This window comes from Artibeus jamaicensis, unplaced genomic scaffold (assembly GCF_021234435.1).
Source record: "Artibeus jamaicensis isolate MK-2021 breed Jamaican fruit bat unplaced genomic scaffold, CSHL_Jam_final contig_233, whole genome shotgun sequence".
Lineage (NCBI taxonomy): Eukaryota > Metazoa > Chordata > Mammalia > Chiroptera > Phyllostomidae > Artibeus > Artibeus jamaicensis.
Genome location: NW_026521486.1, coordinates 15793358 through 15815253, shown reverse-complemented (window position 1 = coordinate 15815253; position 21896 = coordinate 15793358). Strand labels below are relative to the sequence as shown.

Genomic DNA, 21896 nt, shown 5'->3' with positions numbered 1-21896 from the left:
GGGTTTCCCATGGTGGGCTACATTGTAGGAAAATGGCCGGGTGGGATTTTTTTTCTTTTTGTCTCCAATGTCACTATCTTCAGATCCTTCATCTTAGGCTGCTCAGATTCCCCAGAGAGAAATTTGCTCATCTTCTGCCTGGAAAGTCAAGGTCTGGATGCCAATGTTCTGGAGCCTAAGGGGATGAAGACAGCTGGGAGTCTCAGCTTCTGGGATGCAATCGATCCTTCAGTTTTTGCTCTGGTACCTCTACCCATAACCACGCCTGCTGTCTCTCAGTTCAGAAACTGCATTACCCAATTCAAAACAAAACAAAACAAAACCTACACTTGTCTGGTAGAGTCCAGGTAAGGATATGGGCACCTGGCATCTTCCTAAATAGCTTTTAACCAGTACCCATTTTAACATCCCATTTACCCCACTTCTGGAGGTCACTGGTGCCCCAGTTCTAAAATTTTATGACAGTTTTGAAGCATAAATATAATTGTTCTTAGTTTTTTTCCAAGCTTTTTCTGGTCTTCTAATTCTGTTATCACTTATCTGTCTGCTTTTCACATTTCAACATTTGGTTGCTGTTGTTCTTTGCTATCTTTCTTCCTTGAGGATTTATACTTTTATTTAAACACAGACACACTTTACTGTTACTTTCATGGGGTTTTGAGAGAGAGGAAAATTGAATACAAGTGTTTAATTTTCCATCTTTACCTGGAAGTCTCAAGAGGAAGTATTTCTTAGTTTGTACTTAACATTCAAATAGCAGAAATGATATTATGAAGTACAATTAGAAGGGACCATTGAAATAAGAAATATGTCTTATATTTCTTTATATTCCAGAAGCTTATCACCTTAATCTTAAAATGAGACTTGAAAATCTTTACTGAACAGTCAAGTATACTTGAGATAAGAAGTTAGTTATTGCACTGCAGTTACCAAAAGCCAAAAACTCTCAAAATAGATCTTGTTGCATAAAAAATAATTGGTTGCTTTGTTTCTACTTAGATTTTCATTAACTTGAGGACATAATTTAAGTGACAGTTAACTGTATCAGCTTTGCTTCTCCATATTAAAAAAGAAATCTCTATTTAAAATCTAATTAAGAAAGTTTCCTGAAATATTTATTTCCAGGCTTCTTTATGTTGGTGGTCTTGGGGCAGAATTTCAAGCAGGCAAGAGTGGAAGCTATGGAACCTGGGCCTGTTTGTGAGAGTTTGAAGCTCCAAACTCTCACAAACCACACTTCTGCCACATTCTGTTGATTAAAGCCCATCACAAATCCCACTCAGATTCAAGAAGTGGAGAGATAGACTCTAATAGTTGATGGAGGAAGTTAAGAAGTTCACAAAGGACTGTGTATACAGGGACAGGAAGAATTGTGGCCATTTTGGCAATCCACCACAGCCTCCCCTCTGGCCGTAATTTACTCACATTTCTCCCACAAAGAAAATATAGTCACGCCCACTACAGGATCCCTGGTGGTCTCATCCCAACATGGCATCAGGCTCAATGTCTGGGATCTCCTGTTCCAACCTCAGGTTTGGTTGGGGATGAGGATCCTTGGAAGAAGTTCTTTAGGTATGGTCATTCCTGACCCAGAGTCCTGGGTGATGAAAAAGACCAGTTAACTGCCCCCTACATTTCCAACAGACAGTGGGGAAATAGGCATCAGATAATTACAATGTTTCTATTCACCACTGAGAGCAGGAAGCATATAGTAGTCACAGATATAGAGCAATTCTTCAAACTCCTGTACCATAAGGCCAAGAAACATGCCTTGATTAGTTACCTAGTTCTGTTTCCTACTTGCCATATGCCTAAGGTTTTTAAATGGGTAGAGGTCAACAGTGTGACTGTAAGACTAAAATAACTGTACAGCACCATCTGTAGGTAGTTAGATTCTTCTTGAGGAAGATACTACCATATTTTTTGGGGCCATAAACACACCTACACCTGGATTTTAGAGGAGGAAAATAGGGAAAAAAATTTTGAGGCAAAAAATGGGGTAAAATATTTGATAACATAAATAACAATATTTCACCAATGTAAATGTAAACAGATTTCAACAGTACCATTAACAACCATTATTCCTCCCAAATTGGGGGTGTGTGCATCTTATAGTCTGAAAAATATGGACGTAAACCACATACATTTACAGGACAGAGCAACAGAAGCGGGTGCTCACACAATGGAGATTTTCCTACCTTTGAGGATACTTGTTTGTTTTACCAACCTCAGGAATTCCATAAAATGGGTATTAAACCAAGTTTTAAAAGCCTCTTCATTGCCTTTATTTCCCCCAAAGCAGTATCACATGGAAAACATAATGATAAAATAAACTGATTTTTAGGATGATCAAGTAAGGAAAAAATATAAAACTTATCTGCAATATAATCCGACAATTTCTGGAACATTCAGTGGGCCTCTGGGGTAATGGAGAACACATGGTCTGCTTGTTCCCTCAGGCCCTAGAGTAGGGAGCAGGGTGGTCCAACCCTGCCCTCATAGCACCTGCATTCTATAAGGGGAAAAAGGCTTCCTCACAGGGCCAGATGGAAGCATCTAGAAAGTCCCTTTCGCACACACATGCACACAGGCAGACCTGTGTTCCCGGCAGTTGGTTTTGCAAGCAAATGGGAAGATTTGGAACAAGACAGATGGCTTTTGAATCCATCCTCACCACCTGCTGCTTGTGTGACGGTGCACAGTACCAGGCCCTCCCAGGGGACTGGAGAAGATGTGTGTTTAGAGCCTTGATCACAGAGCTGATCCGCCTCTCCCAGTTCAGCGGTGTTGCCCTCCTCACCCCTCAGTGGGATGATGAGAACAGACCTAGAACAGAAACCTTTTAAAATTTTACTTTAAATTTTTTTTCATTTTTATAGGTGGTACATGTGATAAAAATGTCTTGTGTGTTTATAGTGAAACTTCTTCCTACCTTCTCGGCCAGAAGCAACCAGTGTTTGTAGATGTGTGTGCGCCCTTCCGCCGTCACTCTGTACACACACAAGCAAGTACACGTCAGCCTGTGTATAGCTACAACTGTGTGTGTTTTCCTCTTGGACACGAATAGCTCTGTGTTTTGAGCCTTGTTTTTTTCTCTGTAGTATCTTGGAGATTTTTTATGTCTACAGTGAGCACCCTTAAATCATTTTACAGCTGCAGAATATTTCATTGAAATCTGTGCCATAATTTATTTATCTTATGCCCCACTGGTGAATTATTTAGGTCATTTCCAGGCCTTTGCTGCTATAACACATGCCATAATGAACATTCTTGTACATCTGTCACTTCTCATGTGGGTGAGTGTATTCATAGAGTAAATTTCTGAAAGAGAAATTGCTGGGTCAGGAGATATGTGATGAGGGTATATATATAATTCTGATAGACCTTGTCAAGAAGCCCTCAGAGAATTTGTGCAGATTGGCTGCCCCGTCGGCAGTGAGTGCAAACAGAACTGAGTGTCTAAGCCTGTGTGGAGCCTGGGTGCCTCAGGGACTGAGCACCAAGTCTTGTGTCTGCCAGAATAGCTCAGCTTCCGTCGTGTGTGTGTGATTTCAGTTGAAGAAAGCTCTTTTGGCTAAGTGGCTAAGACAGGGGTGTCAAATTCATTATCACCAGGGGCCATTTCAGCCTCTCAGTTACCTTCAAAGGTCCAAAATAATTTTAGGACTGTATAAATGTCACTACTGTTAAGGAGCTGAAATTCTATCTGGCCCTTTGAAGGCCACTGCAAGGCTGATGTGGCCCCTGGTGAAAATTAGCTTGACACCTCTGGAGAAAAGCCTGGGAACCATGATGTAGGAAATCACCACTGTTCTTCTCCTGCCCTCCAGTTTGAAGGAGTGACAGAGAAAATGAGATGCTCCACACCCTATAGGAAGATTGGAACCAGAGAATAGTTCAAATGGTATCTGAAAAGATGGAACGAATGGAAAGATGTCCAGGAAGCAGGAGTAGAGGAGGCCAAGGTATAAGGAGATGAGATTGTCCCATAACCTCCAGTGTTAGCTAGTGTTCTCCGAAGGTCTGCTCATTGGGCCAACTTTAAGGACGAATCACGTGCCACGCCCTGTATTAGTGCTGGGCTACAAAGATGAGCGTGGCTGGCCCCTGCCTCAGGAAGCTCAGACTGAGAAGTCAGACACTAGGCCGATGGTCTATAGAATGTCATAGGAGGCACAGCAGTGATGACAGCTAAGAGAGCCTATTGACTGCCAGACAGTGGGCTCAGCAGTGTTTGTCTTCTCGTCTGATTCTACAGAAACCCTGTGATTACAGTGCCATCCCTGCTTGCACAGACAAGAAACTGACACCCAGAGAAGTGAGGGGCAGTTCTGACACCACATAGTACATGACAAAGCCAGGGTTTAAATGGAGGCCATCTCACTCTGAAGTCTTAAGGGAAAGCAGAGGTAATATTTGGGTGGAAACCCACTTCCTGCATGTTTAGAGCTCTCCTGTATCATGTTTTAGGGTGAGAGTGGTAGGGTCAGGAAGACCCTTGGAGCAGGGGGGATGCACCCTGAGCTGAGGTTCAAAGGATGATTGGAAGCAAGGAGAGCATTCCAAGCAGAATCACTCCTGGGTGGATCCCAAGCAGAGCTGCCTCCAGGAGGTGTTCTGTCCCAGGGAGGTTGGTGGGCGGTGTGGATAAGTGGACAGTCTATGGGGCTGGGTTCAAATCCTGGCTCTGCCTCCTATTAGTTGAGTGATTTGGGGCACATTCCTTAACCTCTCTGATTCTCCACCTGTGAGACCACACTCTCAAGTCTTTAATGCCTGAGTTGTTGTAAGGATTGAATGAGTTAACATATCTGGGAGGCTTAGACAGCACCTGGCCCGGGCTCTGTGTTTGTCCCCATTTGTTGGGGACCGTTCTGCCTGGTTTCAGGAGTTGTAACTGCCTCCCATGGCTAAGGATGAGTGAGCGACCTCTGGAATGCGAGCCACAGGAGACAAAGCTTGTCCCCTGCCCCCAGTGCTTGGTCAGTTAGTCAGTGATGGGTAAGATCCCTCAGAGAAGGGACGACCTAAGCCAGACATGATCACTTGGGATGCCCTGTAGGAAGGGGGCTGCAGCAAAGAGTGGGTGATGGACCCTTGCCCTCCAGCTATTCTGACATAGCCCGAGTCCCCATTTCCATCTGGGAGAAGCAGTTCCTGGCTCGAATCCACTTACGCCTGAAAACCTATGATGGGGAAGGTGGTGAAGCCCCTTGCCAGCCAGAGTGGGACCCAGGGTGATCTGGCATAAGAAAGCGTTCCTAAAGTCCTGTGAAGCCTGCTTTGCTAAGAGTGCTTTCATTCATATGATAAGGGTCTGAGCAGGAAATGAGTATGTCTCCCAAAGTTTTTGTAACCCCCTTACCTGACAGACACTGACTCAGACTAAGCCCTCAGATTTCTTTGAAATGTTATCTACTGTTTGATCCTTGCCACCTGACATTGATTGATGAGCTTTACCTGTATTCCTGTGTATTACAACCCAATAAAAGCCATTGAGGAAGGGGCTCTTGATCTTTCTCATCTGAGAGACTGACCACCTCTCCTCCCCAAGCAGATCATGTCTTAGTAGTTTCACTTTCATCTGTGGTGGACGGGGAGACTTGTGGGCAAAGTTGCCCCCATACCCGCTGAAGAATCTCCGGGCTCCAGGTACAATGTATATGTAAGGGAGAGGAAACTCAGTTTTGAAGCTTGTCTATCATGATTATTTTAGAGAACTATTGCACGAACTACAAAATGTAATGTGCTAAACAGGAGAAAGAAGCAGAAAACCATGTACTGGAGGAAGGGTGTGAGCTCTAGCCTGGAGTATCTTGTCAGGCATAACTATGTTTATCAACTTTGTCTTCTGAAATTGTTATTCGAAGGGGCTTTTTTTTTCCTCTGTCATCTATTTCTTTCTGACATCTCTATTTAGTATTAAAATGTAATGGTCTGTCTCAAGGTGAAAAAGCAGAGGAGGATAAAATAAAAAGGAACCACATTTGAGGTAACTCTTCGCTTTCCTCTTTTCCTTTCTGATGACATAAAATGTTTTCAGAAAATCCTCAAGCAAATGGAAGATAAATGCTGTGATTTCCTCACTTACCCACATAGCATTTCTCACTCATCCATCAAGTCAGGGTACCTTCTTCTGAGAACAATATTCTGTAACAGGATAAAAGTAAAAGTGAGAGGGAAATGCTTCTCTAAGGAGTCAGTTCATGTGTCTTCCTATTTTGTTTTCATACATTTTTGTCTTCATGTCCTCTGGCCTTCCTCTCCTTTGTATGTCCTCCCAAACTCACCTTCCCATTCTGTTCCCAAATCAAACCCCGTTCCTAACCACCCTTTCTCCAAGCCAGTGTTAGCTCTTCCTTCCATCATTTGAGCAATTCTTCAGGATCCATCTTCTTGAAGGAAAACACTTAGTAGAAATATTTTCCAACATAAATCCCCATGCCTCTCACATACTACTATTCAAAAATCTGTACCTGCATGGTGTACTAGGCACTTACTACATCCTTGGGCTACAGAAATTATGATGATTCAGCCTTTTGTCCTGAATGAGTTCTCAGTCTTGGGGAAGAGAAAGACATGCAGAAGGAGGTTGACTCCACCCCTCTTTGCCCCGGGATCATGTTCCTTTCCTGTATGGTTTGTCATCCTCGCTACCCTGTAAGCCTCTCAGAGATAGAGGTTTTGTCTGTTTTACTCACCACTGTATAATCAGTGCCTTACAGAGTGCCCTCAATAAACATTTGCTGAGCAAATGAATGAAAACGAATGACAGTACAGTGATCAGTAAATTAGTGTGTTTGCAAGATAAGAAAAAGCTCAGAGGAGACAGTGTTGAATTCTTTTTGAGTCAGGAGTAGGGAGACTTGGTGGTAGAGGTAACTTCCGAGTCGTATTTTGAGGGTGATTGCTACCAACTTTGATGTGCCTTGCATGGTGTCCAGCTCATACAAAGTACCCAATAAAAGTTTGTCGAGTGTTTTACAATTTATGAAATAATTATACAATACTCAGAGTATCTCTAATATTCCATCACTTAACACATTCCTCAGAAAGGCAGACATGGCAACTTCATGCTGAATTTTGTGGTCTGGGAAGCTCTATCTATTACCTGGAAAGCCTCTCAGTAGCATTGAAACACCTACTGGAAAACCCACGGTCATGGTTGGGGTGTGTATGTATGTACCTGGTGTGTGAACTGTGGGGGCTGGGTGGGCTGCTGGTTGAGAGAGAAAGCAACCTTAAGTATATGCTTTAGAAGAAGGGTCTCATCCAGAAAGGTCTATGGGAAAAGAATGGACAGAGGTGACTTTTAGATGCTCACCTCACTCTTGAACCAGACAAGAGCTCATTACCTAACTCCACCACCCATGCCGGTTTCAGATAATACAGTTCCTGGAAAAATCCAGATGGGGGAAAAAAGAACAGGAGATAAAGGCAAAATGCATTTTTAGTTGAATTTACCTAATGACCATACTGAGAAAAAATAAGATATGAGGCCTAGACTCGCTATGAGTTTCTTTTAAGGTTCCTCATTTTTGTAGACCTATACCTCCTTTCTGACATGATGACGTTAATGCTGATGAGACTGAGGATCCAAACTACGGAGACTTGTGAGCCTCCCGCCCCTGGTGTGACCTCCAGGTGCTCTCATGCTGTTCTAGACGTGGCCTGTCTGTGGCTGACCGAGGACACCTCTGTATGAGCAACACCAAATTATGCCAAAGGTCAGATTCTGCACCTCCAGTTAACCCTCAACTTGTGTTTTCAATATGTGTGTGCAGCTTCATCATACACAACAAAGACACCTTCTTCAACAACGCCACAAGAAGTAGAATCGTGCATCATATTTTACAAAGAATAAAGTATGAAGAAGGAAAAAACAAAATTGGTAAGTGATGTCTAAGTGTAAAAAGCTACATTTGATTTGGGGGGATTACATACTTTTTTCCTTTGGTTCCATTACGTTAATAATCCATTGTAGAAATGCTTGTCATTTGTGAAACCTCTGACTTTTCCCTTGAAGGATATCTCACAAGTGTAATATCTTATTGTAATGGCATCCTTCAGTGTCTTTCTTAAATAGCATGTTGTTTCACTTCTGTAAGGTCATGGAGCCATGCTCTCAGTTCTCAATTCAGCAAATATCTATGGAATGTTCACGGTGTGCCCGGCACTGGACTCAATGTTGGGAGATCAACTCAGGTCTCTCCTGGACCTTATGTTGAAAGAGCTGAAAGTAGGCAATAGAGAAATAAATATAATACATACATGAAGAAATTGAAATGGATGGTGTTTCAAAGATAGACTGGGAAAGGCTGGGGGAGCGATAAAGCTGAAACGGAATTGTCAGTGAAAGCTTCACTGAGAAGCTGAAATTTGAATGGAGACACAATAAGAGGGAGCCAGTGTGGACAGGTGGAGGGTTGGAGGGCGGGCATTCCGGGCAGAGGACGCTGCAAGTACAGATTTGCAAGCTGTCACGGGAAAGTAAATTCTCCAGATAATCACCTCTCCCATTAAACAACCTCCACAATTTAGACTGCGGACATTTTTTCGAGAACTTTCCCATATTGTATTACCAAATTTCCTGCCTTATTAAACAGATTATTATATGATCAGGAACAGTTGGGTGGCTTTTTCCTTATCTCTGTCCCAGCAAGATTTTTATCAATAGCTTGATTAATGACCTCTATCAGTCAGGGTCTAATCAAGAGACAAAAGTACCACATAATTGAAGAGGGAAAGCTCAATAGAAAAAATGAACTGTGGCAGGGGATTGGGGTCATGGAGGGCTGGCTAGTAAAGAGTAAGAAGACCTCCAAAGAGCAGAGGAAGAACAAGTAATTAGGAGTAGTCACCACCCCTAGAAAGACTCCCCCAGCAAAGCTGAGACTCAAGCCCTGTTGGATGGGATGCAGCTGGGGTTCGCTGGGCAGCAGAGCTGTTGGCTGGGTGTGGTGGGTGAGCAGGGCTGTCTGGGAATCTGCCCTCTCCGGTACTGCAGAAGCTGTCTGGAGGGTTCCAGGGAAGCCATTTGTTTGTGCATCAACAGCACTATTCTGAAGCTGTTCAAGGGACTCCTGCCCTTGGGGAGGTGCCATGTGTCACTGGCCCCCATGCACCACAGGAGCTGGGTACCCTAGAAGCCATGTATTGCAGCAACCTGCTGAGGGGAGCATATTGGTACCAGGAAGATCAACTTCTTCCTCCTCCAGTGCCCCTCCAGTGCCTTCTGCCAACATTGTTTCACATTGTACCATCTGGCAGAGGATAAATCATTTACAAGGTCCAGCTCCATTATTGCAAAGCAGGCAATTAAGTACATTTGGAGTGAAGGGACAATACACTGAACTGGCACTTGGCCTAAACAGCCTACTCAGCAAGCTTTCAGGTGGTGTAGAGACTGGAAGGAGGTATTAAATATGTTAGTCGTTGGACTCAAGAGCCTAACTGATCTCAGGGATCTTGGAATCCCAGCCAAATCCAACCAGATGACATTTGGTAGTTTGTAAATAGAGACTCTTACACTCAAATTCAGCAAAGCAACTTCCCTGGCCCCGTGGGAGAAATGTCGCTCAGCATCAGAAGAGGAGCAAACTTGAGAGGTTTAGTTGAATGCAGCTCCGTGTGAGTCATGAGTATGGTAAAGCTACCAAGACTACTTTGATCCCAAGCTGTATGAATTAAAATACGATAGGCAGAAGTAGACAGTTACTTAGTCCAGATCTGACTATACCTGGAGTGGTCCTTCCAGTGCGAGTCGGTGTAGGTGGGAATGGTGAAGTGAACCTGACTTAGGTCTGTCTCAACTTCAGCAGTGTGGTGAGGCCACACATGCTTGCAGTCTCTGCCGCAGTCTTCCGTCCTTGAGACACGTCTTCTGCAGAGTCCTCCAGGCCTGTTCCAGCTCAAAGGAAGGGGTCCCTGCTCCGAATTCATATGACAGTTGTTCTCTGTGTGTTTATTTCATAATTAATCATTTACAACTCTTATTATCTTTGTTTATTTTCAATGACATTATGAAAACTCTACCACCTGACATGAACAAATATTAACATTGTGGTGTATTAAGTACTTTAAATATTACATTAATACTTTTTCATGTGTATCCCCTATTTGCCCATGTGATTTTTAAAACAAACTTGGGATATGCTACACTTAACTTTTATCATACTTTTTTTTTCCGTTAACATTGTTTCATGAGCATACTAGCAAACAAGTGAGTAGGAGAGAAATGATTACAACAGTGTTTATTCTGGTTATCTCATAAAACACAAATAGTTTTTTTTTTTAAATCTCCTTTTCTAATATTGGTATTATAACAGGCAGCGTACCTTATAACTCACTGTGACATACTAGTGTGTTGAGAATCTTCAGCTGAAAATTGCTAGTCTAGATAATAAGCTCCTTAGTTGTGTATAAGTTGTCTTATTTGTCTTTGTATAATCATCGTCTAGCACAGCCTCTGGCTTATGGCAGAAGTGCTGTTGGACTGAAGTGAAGATGTTTTAACATGATCAATGTCTGTCCAGCCACAGCATCCTTCCAAAGTCAAAAACTGTGTGTAATGAGGCCACATAGCAATTATTATGTTTAATTTTCCACCTCAAAATGCAGGCTATTTTTACAATTAGGCAACATGGAGACAAAAGAAGGGCAGAGACAGTGAATTTTAAATGTTCTGAAGGAACACAGGACATGTAATCATCTCTCTAGTGAGAAATGATTTTTTTCTTAATAGTTCTCTCATTGGATGAAAAGGGGAGGATTCTATTTAAGTACCCCCAGTGTTTTGAAAATAAGTAATGATGAACTGGAAAATGAGCAAAAACCAATTACAGAATGAACTATTAACCCATGATCAGGAATTATACTAACAAAATATGAAGTGAAACTACATACAAATGCTGTCAATCTGATATTTCATTGTCATCTTTGGTTTCATAAATAAAAGAAACAACATAGTGGAGAAAATTAATTTATTGATAGAATTAATATCTGCCCAATGTTATTTTCTGCCTGAACCTCCTTCTGAAAGTGGAATCTTGCATAAGCCAGTATCGATTAGGTAACAAAAAATACTGATTTATAAAAATGATTCATAAGAGAATTTCAGTGGAGTGTAAACTACCACTGTGTAAGTTTTTCAACTTCACTCTGAATTTATTACAGCTGTGCAAATCAAGCCTGTTGAAATTCATCTTCAAAATGCAGCAATTGATAGAGCAACAGAGATTTATGTAAACACATAAAATAAGTCTTAGAGTTGATTTGCGTTTTCAAAATTGGTGCTCAGAGGGGAGGTTAGTAAACCGATAGACTTCAAACATTAACTACTTTATTACTTTGTAGGACTTGGATACATTATGATAAACTTATAAAGGTCATCATCAGGGTCTCTTCTTAGGTCCATGTGCATCCTTTTTTAAAAATATATATACTATCTGGGATGTTTGAAAATCATTGATGAGATATGGGGAATTCTCAGTAGAAACTTCAGGAACTCAAAGCTTTCTACGCAATCATTTATCCTTCCCTTTCACAGGTATTTATGGAGGGTCTGCCATGTGCTAGACAAAATACAAAGCCCTGTGGATATTGTTATTCCAAATGCTTTCCTTAGACACTTAGTGTTAATGTCAAGCATCGTAAATCACATTACTGTGTTAATGTGATTAAAAGTACCTAAACATTGACGCTCCATCAATACAAAGTAGATCAGTGCATGTTTCTTTTTCCAGTGGGGCTCAGACTCTGGACTCTAATAATGATCTAATCATAGAGAGCATTTCTTTATTATAAACTACTTGAGAGACATCCAATTATCCTCTCTGTGGTACATTTCAGGGAGTATCATAAATCTCTATTTGAAAAAAACTTTAAAGGTCAACACATTAAACTTCCACTTCTGGCCAAAATGGAGTAACAAACACAAGATTTTCTGGCCCACCTGAGATAATCAAAACAGGAAAAACACAAGAAGAGTGTTAAATAACTTGTCTAGCTCTTTATCTCCATACATATAATTAGAAATTAAGTTTATTTATATTTTTAATTTTATTTATTTTTAGAGAGGAAGGGAAGGAGAGAAGGAGAGAAATATCAATGTATGGTTGCCTCTCATGAGTCCCCTGCTGGGAACTGGCCTGCAACCCAGGCATGTGCCCTGACTGGGAATCGAACCGCGATCATGTAGTTCGCAGGCCCGCACTCAGTCCACTGAGCTACACCAGCCAGGGCATAAGTTTATATTTTAAAAACTTCTCACAAAGAAAACTTCAGGTCCAGATTATTTCACTGGTGAACTCTATCAGGCACTCAGGAAAGAAATAACACCAGTTCTACAAGAGCCTTTCACAAATTGAGGAGTAGAAACTACTTCCCATCTTATTCTATGAGGGTAGTATTACTCAGGTACCAAAGCCAGGCAAACACAAGAATAAAAAATTATAAATTTATAACCTCTGTGAATATGAATGCAAACATTATAAACAATGTTTAGCAAATAAAATCCAACAACATATTAAAAACTGTAGTATATCATGACCAAGTAGGGTTTATCCAGGACTAAAAGGTTGACTTAGCATTTGAAGATCAGCTGATATGATTTACCATGTTAGCAAAGTAAAAACTTAGAGGGGAAAACCATTTGATCATCTCTACAGAACAGAAAAAGCATTTGACAAAATTCTTCAAATTACAAATGGAAAGGAACTCCCTCAACCTTATAAAGTGCATCTGTAAAATGCTTATAGTTAATATTATACTTCACGGTAAAAGACTGAATGCTCTCCCCTTTAGATAAGGAACAGTTCAAGTATGTCTGCTCTTGTATTCATCATTCTACTAGTCTGTGCAGTAAGACAAGAAAAGGAATGAGACATCCAAATTGGAAAAGAAGTACGTACAACTGCCTTTATTCTCAGATGATTTGACCATCTATATAGGAATTCCAGTGGAATCCACTGAAAGGCTAGTAGAATTAATGAGTTTAGCCTTGTTGCAAGAAACAGGATTGATATATAAAACTCAATATTATGCCTACAAATCAACAACAAACAGCAAGGAACTGAAATTTTAAAGACAATACCATTTACAATAGCATCAAAAACATGAAATACTTAACTGACAAGAGATATGTAAGAAGTGTACATTTAAACTACAATTTACACTGAGTAATTGTAAATCTAAGACCTAAACAAATTCAGACATATATTCTGTTCATGGATCAGAAAATGTAATACTGTTCACATGTCAGTTATCCCTAATTTAATCTATGGATTCAGCACAGTCTCAGTCAAACTCCCAGAGTGTGTGTTGGGGGAGTGGGGAATAATTTGCAAACGGATTTTAAAATTACTAAGGACGTGAAGAAACCTAGGAGAGTCAAAATAACTTTGAAAAAGACCACAGATTGCAAGTTAAAAGTATTAGCTACCTGATTTCAAGAATTATTACAAATTTACAGTAATAAAGAGTGTATTATGTTGGTGTGAAGCCACACACATATGGACAACTGATTTTTGACAAAGGCTCAAAGGAAATTCAGTGGATGAAAGATCATCTTTTCAACAAATGGTGCCAGAGCAGTTTATACCCATGTAATGAACCTGAGCCCAAATACAAAAATTAATCATAAAAATAGATCATAGATTTCAATGAAAGCCTAAAACTATAAAAATTCTAGAAGGAACTTTTTGTGACCTTGAGCTAAAAAATTCTTAAATATAATATGAAAAGCAGATTCATAAAAGAAAAAAATGGATAAACTGGACTTCACAAAATTAAAACTTCTGCTTTTTGAAATATATTTTTAAGAAAACGAAAAGAGAAGCTATCAGGCTTCTCTTATATATAGTTACATATAAAGAACACTCATAACTCAATAATAGCAATTTCATGGGCATAAGATTTAGGCAGACATTTCACAAGAGCAGATATACTGATGATAAATTAGTGCCTGAGAAGATTTTAATATCATTATTCATTAGGGAAATGCAAACTAAAACCACGAGCTACCACCGCACACCTACTAGAATGGCTGAAATTAAAGACTGACCATACCAAGTGTGGGCAAGGAAGTGGAGGAACTTGAATTCTTGTGTGCTGCTGATGGAAGTGTAACATTGTACAAACATGTCAGAAAAACAGTTTGGCATTTTCTCAAAAAGTTACAACGTACATCTATCATGTCATCTAGCTGTTCTGTTTACCCAAGACATGAAAGCAGATACCCATACAAAGACTTGTACACAGATGCTCATGGCAGCATTTTTTGGTAATAGCTCAAGACTGGAACCAACCCAAATGTCTCTCGTGAGGGGACTAGATAAACAAATAATTATATATCCATATGATGTAAAAGTACTCAGCAATAAAAAGAAATGAACCTCAAAATAATCATGCTGAGTTAAAGAAGTACTGTGATTTTATGTATGTAAATCTCTAGTAATGCAAGCTAACCGGTGGTGACAGAAAGCAGATGAGTGTTTGCCTTGGAGTGGGGCACAGGGGGGAAGGGGCACTTGCAGAACAGCAGGACAAAACTTTGGGGGTGATGGATATGTTTACTCTCTTGATTGTGCTGATGGTTTCTGGAGTATATACAAGTCAGAACTTCTCAAATTACATGTTTTAAACATATGGCCATTTATTATATGTCAGGTACCTCAATAAAGCTGTTTTAAAAAATATATCCACATATTTCAATACCCCTCCCCCATAGCACAGATGAGGAAATTGAGGCCTGAGGACAAGACGGCTTTTCCAAAGTCACACCACTCACCCAATGTAGAGGAATTAGATTTGGCCATCTTTGAAACTTCCAGATAAAAATAGAGAAGCTCCTGGTGGAAAATCTTGTGGGGGTTTTATTTTGATATGATAAACATGTCCACGCCTCTCAGCAGGTTCCAGTCTCCAAGCCGAGTGCTGTACTGGATGTGCTTTCTTGTTTTCTGTTTGAAAATTCCCAACTCTAGCTTCCTAGCAGATAGCAACTGTCTTTCTAAACTGTTGGTGTTGTTCGCAAGTGGGTTTCCATCGCTTTTGAAAACCTAGATGGTTTTCCCCAACAAGTACGACCCTTACATCAATCTTGAACATTGTGAGGGTTGAAACTCTGTAGTAATTCCAATTGGACTTTCTGCTTTTTCAGGTCTGAATCGCTTGCTTACCAATGGCTCCTATGAAGCTGCCTTCCCTCTGCACGAGGTATTTGTCCTGCCTTTTCTCCTTCTGTGTCAATGTCTTGTTCTTAAATCAGCTTCTGGGGGTTGTCATTGAGTTTGTTGGTACGACATTTGTTCAGGATGAATTTAACGTGTACGGTAGATGATTAGGCCTACTTGCTGTGTGAGCCAGCATAGGATGGTTTATAGCTGTGTGTCTTTTTATATAATTGCCATAATACTTGAACCAGGAGTCACTCAGCATGAATTCAGAGGAATGGCTGAGGGACTCCAAGTCATAAAATTATTGAGGCATTGAACATTTGCATGAGGCAGTAGACCCATGGGGGAAATGTTCCTGAAGGATATAGTTTCTGCAACAAGGAGATGTATAGTTATTCTTTGAAGAGTGGGAGGAAGCCATCGTGCAACGTCTCCGGTAACCAAAGGGTGACAAATGGAAATTAATAGTGTACTTATCATTGCTCTTTTAAGATACATACATTCTGATTTTTTTAAATGCATTTATCTTTTTTTTCCTGTTTTATTTTATTTACTACATGCTCTTTGTCTTATTTCAGGGCTTTTGTTAATGTAACTGTAATTACTCTTAATTCCAATTCCCCACTAGATCTTGGGTTATTCACAGAACTATCTTCACATGTGGATTTTTCATTATTAGAGAGAGATTATTGTCTTTTTCATAGTATTGTGCCCCTACTTCATACTGGTCACCACATGAAAGAGAATATGAGAATAAACATCATGGTGCATGCCCTCTAGAACAACATCACAAACTTGCCAGGGGAAAGCTACTTTTAGTGATTTTTGGAACCATCTTCTACTAAAAGTAATGTTAACAGTTCACTGATAAACTTCAGAGGAGAATTCTAACTGTCACCAAACGACCAGTCTTTTTGTTTGGCTAACAACAGTGTTTCTTCCCTTGACTGCAAACTCCATGAGGATGCGAGAGGTGATTTAGAATTTTTAAAACCTTATTCATTAACAAAACTAGCTTCGATGTGAGGCCCTATTTATAGTCTGCCATGATACAATTTTGGAATGACCCTTTTTAGTATCACAGAAGCAAACATTGTGACACAAAGGGTTTTTTTTTTTCTCTCTTATAGGTTTCTGTATTTATTTTAAATGCATATTTGTTTTGGGTTATTTTTTTAATTTTATTTTTAATTGTTGACACTATTATAGATGTCCCCATCCCTCCCCTTTATCCACCTTCACCTCCTTCCTGCCCTCTGGCCATCACCATACTGTTGTCTGTGTCTATGGGTCATGCATACAAGGAGGGACATAAAAAAAGGGAATTATCTCTGGTGGGTGGGCCCCTTGTAGTACATGCTCCCCCTGCTAGGTGAGTGTTTCAGGAACCCATCTGTATCAGTGTACCAGCTGGCGTTGTTGTGAGAGGCTGCATTTGGCTTCAGTGAATTTTTTTTTTGAAGACTTTCAGTGTATTCCCCATTTCACGATGGGTGATTAATAAGCACACCTGCAGACCACATGGAGTGTTCAGCAGTTTTTCACCAAAAGCAGCATGAGCCCTGTGCCCCACCCACCCTATTCACCCCAAGTGACTTTTTTTTTTTGTTGCCCTGGATTAAAAAAGTCCCCAAAGGGAAACATTTTGCTGATGTGGAAGAAGTAAAATAAAAAACCACAGAAGCACTAAAAGGCATCAAAATCAGCAAGTTCAAAAACTGTTTTGAGCGGTGGGAAAAACCTCTTGATAGGTGTTTTGCATCAAACAGCACTTTGAAGATGACTGAAGTTTCAACATGCCAGAATAAACACACAATCTTTTATAAATAAATTCTGGATTTGGGGGGCTCCCCTTCATATATGTTCTTTCGCAAATCTTTTCACCTTCTTTCATCCAGTCCCCTCATTCCCTCCTGCCTTCCTGAGCCACACACAGGGGGTTTCTTAACTCTAAAGAGAAATTTTTCACCAAAACATCACATGGCTTCCTGTAGTTATTAGTTTACATTGCCCCAAAAAGAGTGTCAGTGAGTATTGCGCCCTCCCACTACCCAACCCTTCCGCAGGGTAAGGTCAGCAGCAGATGGGCAGATCCACCTGCACAGGTGAGTGGCTGGTGGGCATAAGGGTGTCGGAGATCACTTATGAAACCTTACAGAGTAACACAAGGGTTTCTCTGTGGTTTTCATATCTCGATAAAGCCCTGTATTTTATAAGAGAACATCCAAATTAATAATAGTATCTGAAATAACAATTGTTCTTTTTACTTTTTTACTCTCAAGTTAACTTGATTGTATTATTTAACCTCACAACAATGTTCAGGGGCAGGGAGGGCAGATATTGGTGTCCTTGTTTGATGTTTGAAATTTAAAGGAATTTAGAGGTTTAGAGAAAGGTTAGCCCACCTCTCGTTACACATGGAGTTGATGGTTCATCTGAGACGTGAGCCCGAGTTTCTCGGCTCTTGGCCCTGTTTACTCTCCACTAAAAAAGGGCTTCTCAGGTTGAAAGGACTTCCCAGTGATCACTTCACCTCGAGGAAATACGTTTTCTGTTTGTGAAACCAGCATTGCCATTAGCTGGGCTCAGAAAATGCCACCCCTCTGGCTTTGGTCTCCTCCTTTTCTCAGTGAGGAGGTCAAATTAGTTTTGAATTTTTCTAAGTTTGAGGTGACTGCCAGCTTTTACATTCCAGTGTTTTCTCATAGATAAGGCTATGTGGCAAGGTCACAGCTATGGCAGGTTACCAAGTGCTCTTGACACAGCTGGGAAAGGGAACTGGTCCATGCGGGGCATGGCCTCCTAGCAAGACACGTTATTCACTTAACCCTCAGAAGAAACCCACTGAGATGGACATTATCAGTTCCATTATGAACTAGGCATCCAAGGCTCGGAGAGTTTATGGTCTCCCAGCCAAGCAGCAGCAGAACCGAATCTGAACTCAGCTGGAACCTGCCTGATTCTAGCAGCCATGTGCTTCTTCCCACACGGGATCATCAATGAGATAACGACCAGAGTAAAGAATCAAACTTCTTTCCCTTCCATAGTATGGATCCATTTTTGTCTCATATCACCTCTATTGCTACTCTTGCCATAGGAGCCTTGTATAACTAGTCACTTTCCTTGTGGCTTGTGTGGGTGTTACCTCACTGGTGGTTTTATTCCAGGGAAGTTACAGAAGCAAAAACTCCATTAGAACCCATGGAGCCGAAAACCACCGACACCTGCTGTATGAGTGCTGGGCCTCCTGGGGCGTGTGGTATAAATACCAGCCTTTGGATCTCGTAAGGTGAGTTTGTACCCTGCTGTGCATATAAAAAGCTTGCACAGAGTGATTAGGGCAGATTGTCTGCTGGGACAAGAGAAAACGGTCGGAGGTGCACAGTTCTCGCTGGAATCTGGCTTCCTCCCAAAAGGGCAGCTCTCAGGGCAACCCAAACTCCTCTGATGAGGATGCTGTTTCCTCCAAAAAGGCCTCAGGAAGGGGCCTGTGGGATTAGCCAGATCTCCATGAAACTCCAGACGGAGCAGGTCACCTATGCGACTTATCAACAGATCCTCAGTGACAGTTACAGAGAGGTGACACTGCTTACACATATTAGTGACAAATGGAATATTAGTTACTATGATGTTAGTAAGATATATGAGGAGCTGTCATTCTAATACATTTCAGGTTTATTTTTCATTTGAAACCAATAACCTTTAAAGATTGTTTTAATACTTCAGGTAAAAGAGTTTATCAGCTTTTTTTTGTTTGGAAGATTTTTTAAAAATTATTTTATTGTTGTTCAAGTCCAGTTGTCTGCATTTACCCCTCCATCACTCTCCCCCAATCCCAGCACTTCCCACCTCCCTCCCCTGCTTCCACGCCCCACCCTTGGTTTTGTCCACGTGTCCTTTATAGTTGTTCCTGATAATCCTTCTTCCCTTCCCACCCCCCCATTATCTCCTCTCACCTCCCCTCTGTCAGATTGTTCTTAATTTCAATGTCTCTGGTTATATTTTGCTTGCTTGTTTTGGTGATTAGGTTATACTTAAAGGTGAGATCATATAGTATCTGTTCCTCATCGCCTGGCTTATTTCACTTAGAGTAATGCTCTCCAGTTCCATCCATGCTGTTGCAAAGGGCAGGAGCTCCTTCTTTCTTTCTGCTGCATAGAGTTCCACTGTGTAAATGTACCATAGGTTTTTGATCCATTCATTTACTGATGGGCACTTAGGTTGCTTCCTGCACTTGGCTATTATATATTATGCTGCTTTGAACATTGGGGTGCATAGGTTCTTTTGGATTGGTGTTTCAGGGTTCTTAGGATATAATCCCAGCAGTAGCTGATGACAATTGTGAAGTGAAAATGTATTTTTAAGGGTCTATGTATGCCCAACTTTCTGCCGTGGCAGGATTCTACGCTGGCATCTCATTATTTATTTAGAGACCAGTTATTAGGACTCGTAGCAACAATCCACACCTCACAGGTTTCTTATTAAAGAGAAAGTCATGTCTCATTTCCTAGACCAGCTGGATTTGTTTCACTTTTACAGAGACTCTCAAAACATGAGCCCAGAGGAAAATGAAATGAGACAACTTACTTTATGTTTCATCTCCCTGGGTAGTCATTCTTCCTGCCAGAGTCCTTGTTTCCAAGTGTTTATTCCTGTTGACTCAAGAGCGTTGATGAATTGTGTTCCATCCTTTGTATTGGTAAAATAAATGATCCAGGTGATTTGTTGTGAGTGGAAAATATTTTCTGAGAGGAAATTATTTTCCTTTGACTAGTTCCAATACATGAAAAACAGTGTAGGGAGTGAAATAAAAGCAAATTCTCTTCCCAGCCTTGGTTTCATGTTATAGTATTACATTGATTAAATATTACAGGAAGTTGCTGCAGGCAAAACATCTCATTCATGACGGTGTTTTGATTAAGACTTTGCAGTTTGTCAGTGAGTATTAATTAACTGCCCATTGTGTTTCTGGTACGATGCTAAGTACTATTGGCAAAGACACACCGAAGCTAGTCTCTGGCTTTGAGAACCTCTCGATGTCCTCAGGGAAACAGACCCTGCATACTTGAGACAAGTATAGAATAGTACAAGACAATGCACAGTTAGGGAAAATGTCTGATGGAGGTGGTGAGTTTTACAGTAACTCAGAAACATGGGAAGGATGGGTGGTGGGCAGCGCCTCTGTGGAAGGCTCTGCAGGGCTGAGTCCTGGAAGGGCAGTGGGGCTGGTGTTGGCCAAAGGGAAGGGAGAGGAGAAGCACAGGCAGGGTTTGAGTAGAAACAGTGGAGCATCTAGGGAATTGGGGCCCTAAAATAATTCTTGTCCTAGAGACTTCGCTTCCTCCATCTCTCTCTGATCTGGACATCTGCTCCGCTATACTGCTTCCTCCCCTCGTCACCTAGACTAACACTGTTGTCCCCTACTTGTTCTCCCTTTCCCCACTTGGGCCCATCCCAACCCATACTCTTCCCTGCAGGCAGACTGATCGTTTTGGAATGTGAATCTGATCCTGTCCCTTGATCCCTTAAAACCCTCTTGTGAGTTTCCATTTCTCTCGGGACAAAGATCAGTGCACTTAGCATGTTCTACAAGGTCCGTGGAGGCCCAGCCCCAACCTACTTCACGCCCACCTATGGTTCTCAATGCCGCAGTCACACCGCCCTCATTGCACTTGGTGCCTCCTACCCCAGGATCTTTGTCCAGACTGCTTTCTCTGCTGGAAACTATCTTGGCACCAACCCCACCTAGCTGACTTTCACGCATCAGCGCAATAGTTACCTTCTCAAAGAAGCCTTCCCTGACCTGGGTGGCCAAATGGCCTTATTATAGATGCTGATTGAATTGTATTCCTCTCCTTTTTTAGCTCTTTTCTCAGTTTTGTATTATAATGATACACTTACCTCCTTAATTGATCTACATGAGTGGCCTCTGTTACCTGGAAAGCTTCATAAGAGCAGGGACCAAGCTTATCTTTGTCACCAACGTATTCTCAGCACCTAGCGCAGTATTTGGTACATAGTAGATATTTTTTGTCTGTTGAATGAATAAATATATATATATGGGTATATAAAGGCATGTTGGAAAAGTCTTCTGGGAGTGAAAAGTTTCCATTGAGACCATGGATGAGGGATAAATAAATAACTGCATGTTCCTAGGAGCCATTGGACATTCTGAGAGGAAAGGAGTAGTTGGTATGTGGAAGCAGATGGTCAACAACAGGTGTTTAGAATGGGAATGAAAAAGCTAATTAGAATATTCTTACGCTGAGCTAAGAAATAATACCTTCTGACTCATGAAATGTAGCAGTTGAAAGACACAGAAAGCACAATTTGGTTTGTATTCTTGTATCAACACAAGTTGATTGTATTATTGATATTTAAGAAAGACCAAGGAATGTCCTAGACACTTTCAAACTTCACAGACCACAGGGCACTAGGCAGCCTGGTTAGCCTCAGAAAAAAAATTTATACAGATAGATATTGAAGGCTGTTGTAAGTCATCCCTTAAAAGAGAAAGTTGTTCTAAGTATCTAGGAGGTCTGTCCAGAAGATATCCAGAGATGTAATATGAAATAGACATTTATTGAAGAAGATACAAGATACAAGAAACATTATGCATAGGACCATGATGCCTTAGTCCCCTTCAAACTAGGCACTTTGGGACCTCACACAGTTCTCCCAATCTCCATAACTGCTCCATTGTATTTTCCTGAATCTCAT

The 21896-nt window shown here is 41.0% G+C and overlaps 1 protein-coding gene across 1 annotated transcript in view; it reads left to right on the top strand.

Moving 5' to 3' along the window:
- ANO4 (anoctamin 4) overlaps positions 1 to 21896 on the top strand; it is a 333135-nt gene that overhangs the window by 246674 nt on the left and 64565 nt on the right. The window contains exons 11-13 of the mRNA XM_053662056.1: positions 7785 to 7891; positions 15161 to 15216; positions 18344 to 18465. Of these exons, the coding sequence (XP_053518031.1) occupies positions 7785 to 7891; positions 15161 to 15216; positions 18344 to 18465 (285 nt within the window). The remainder of the gene's footprint in view (positions 1 to 7784; positions 7892 to 15160; positions 15217 to 18343; positions 18466 to 21896) is intronic.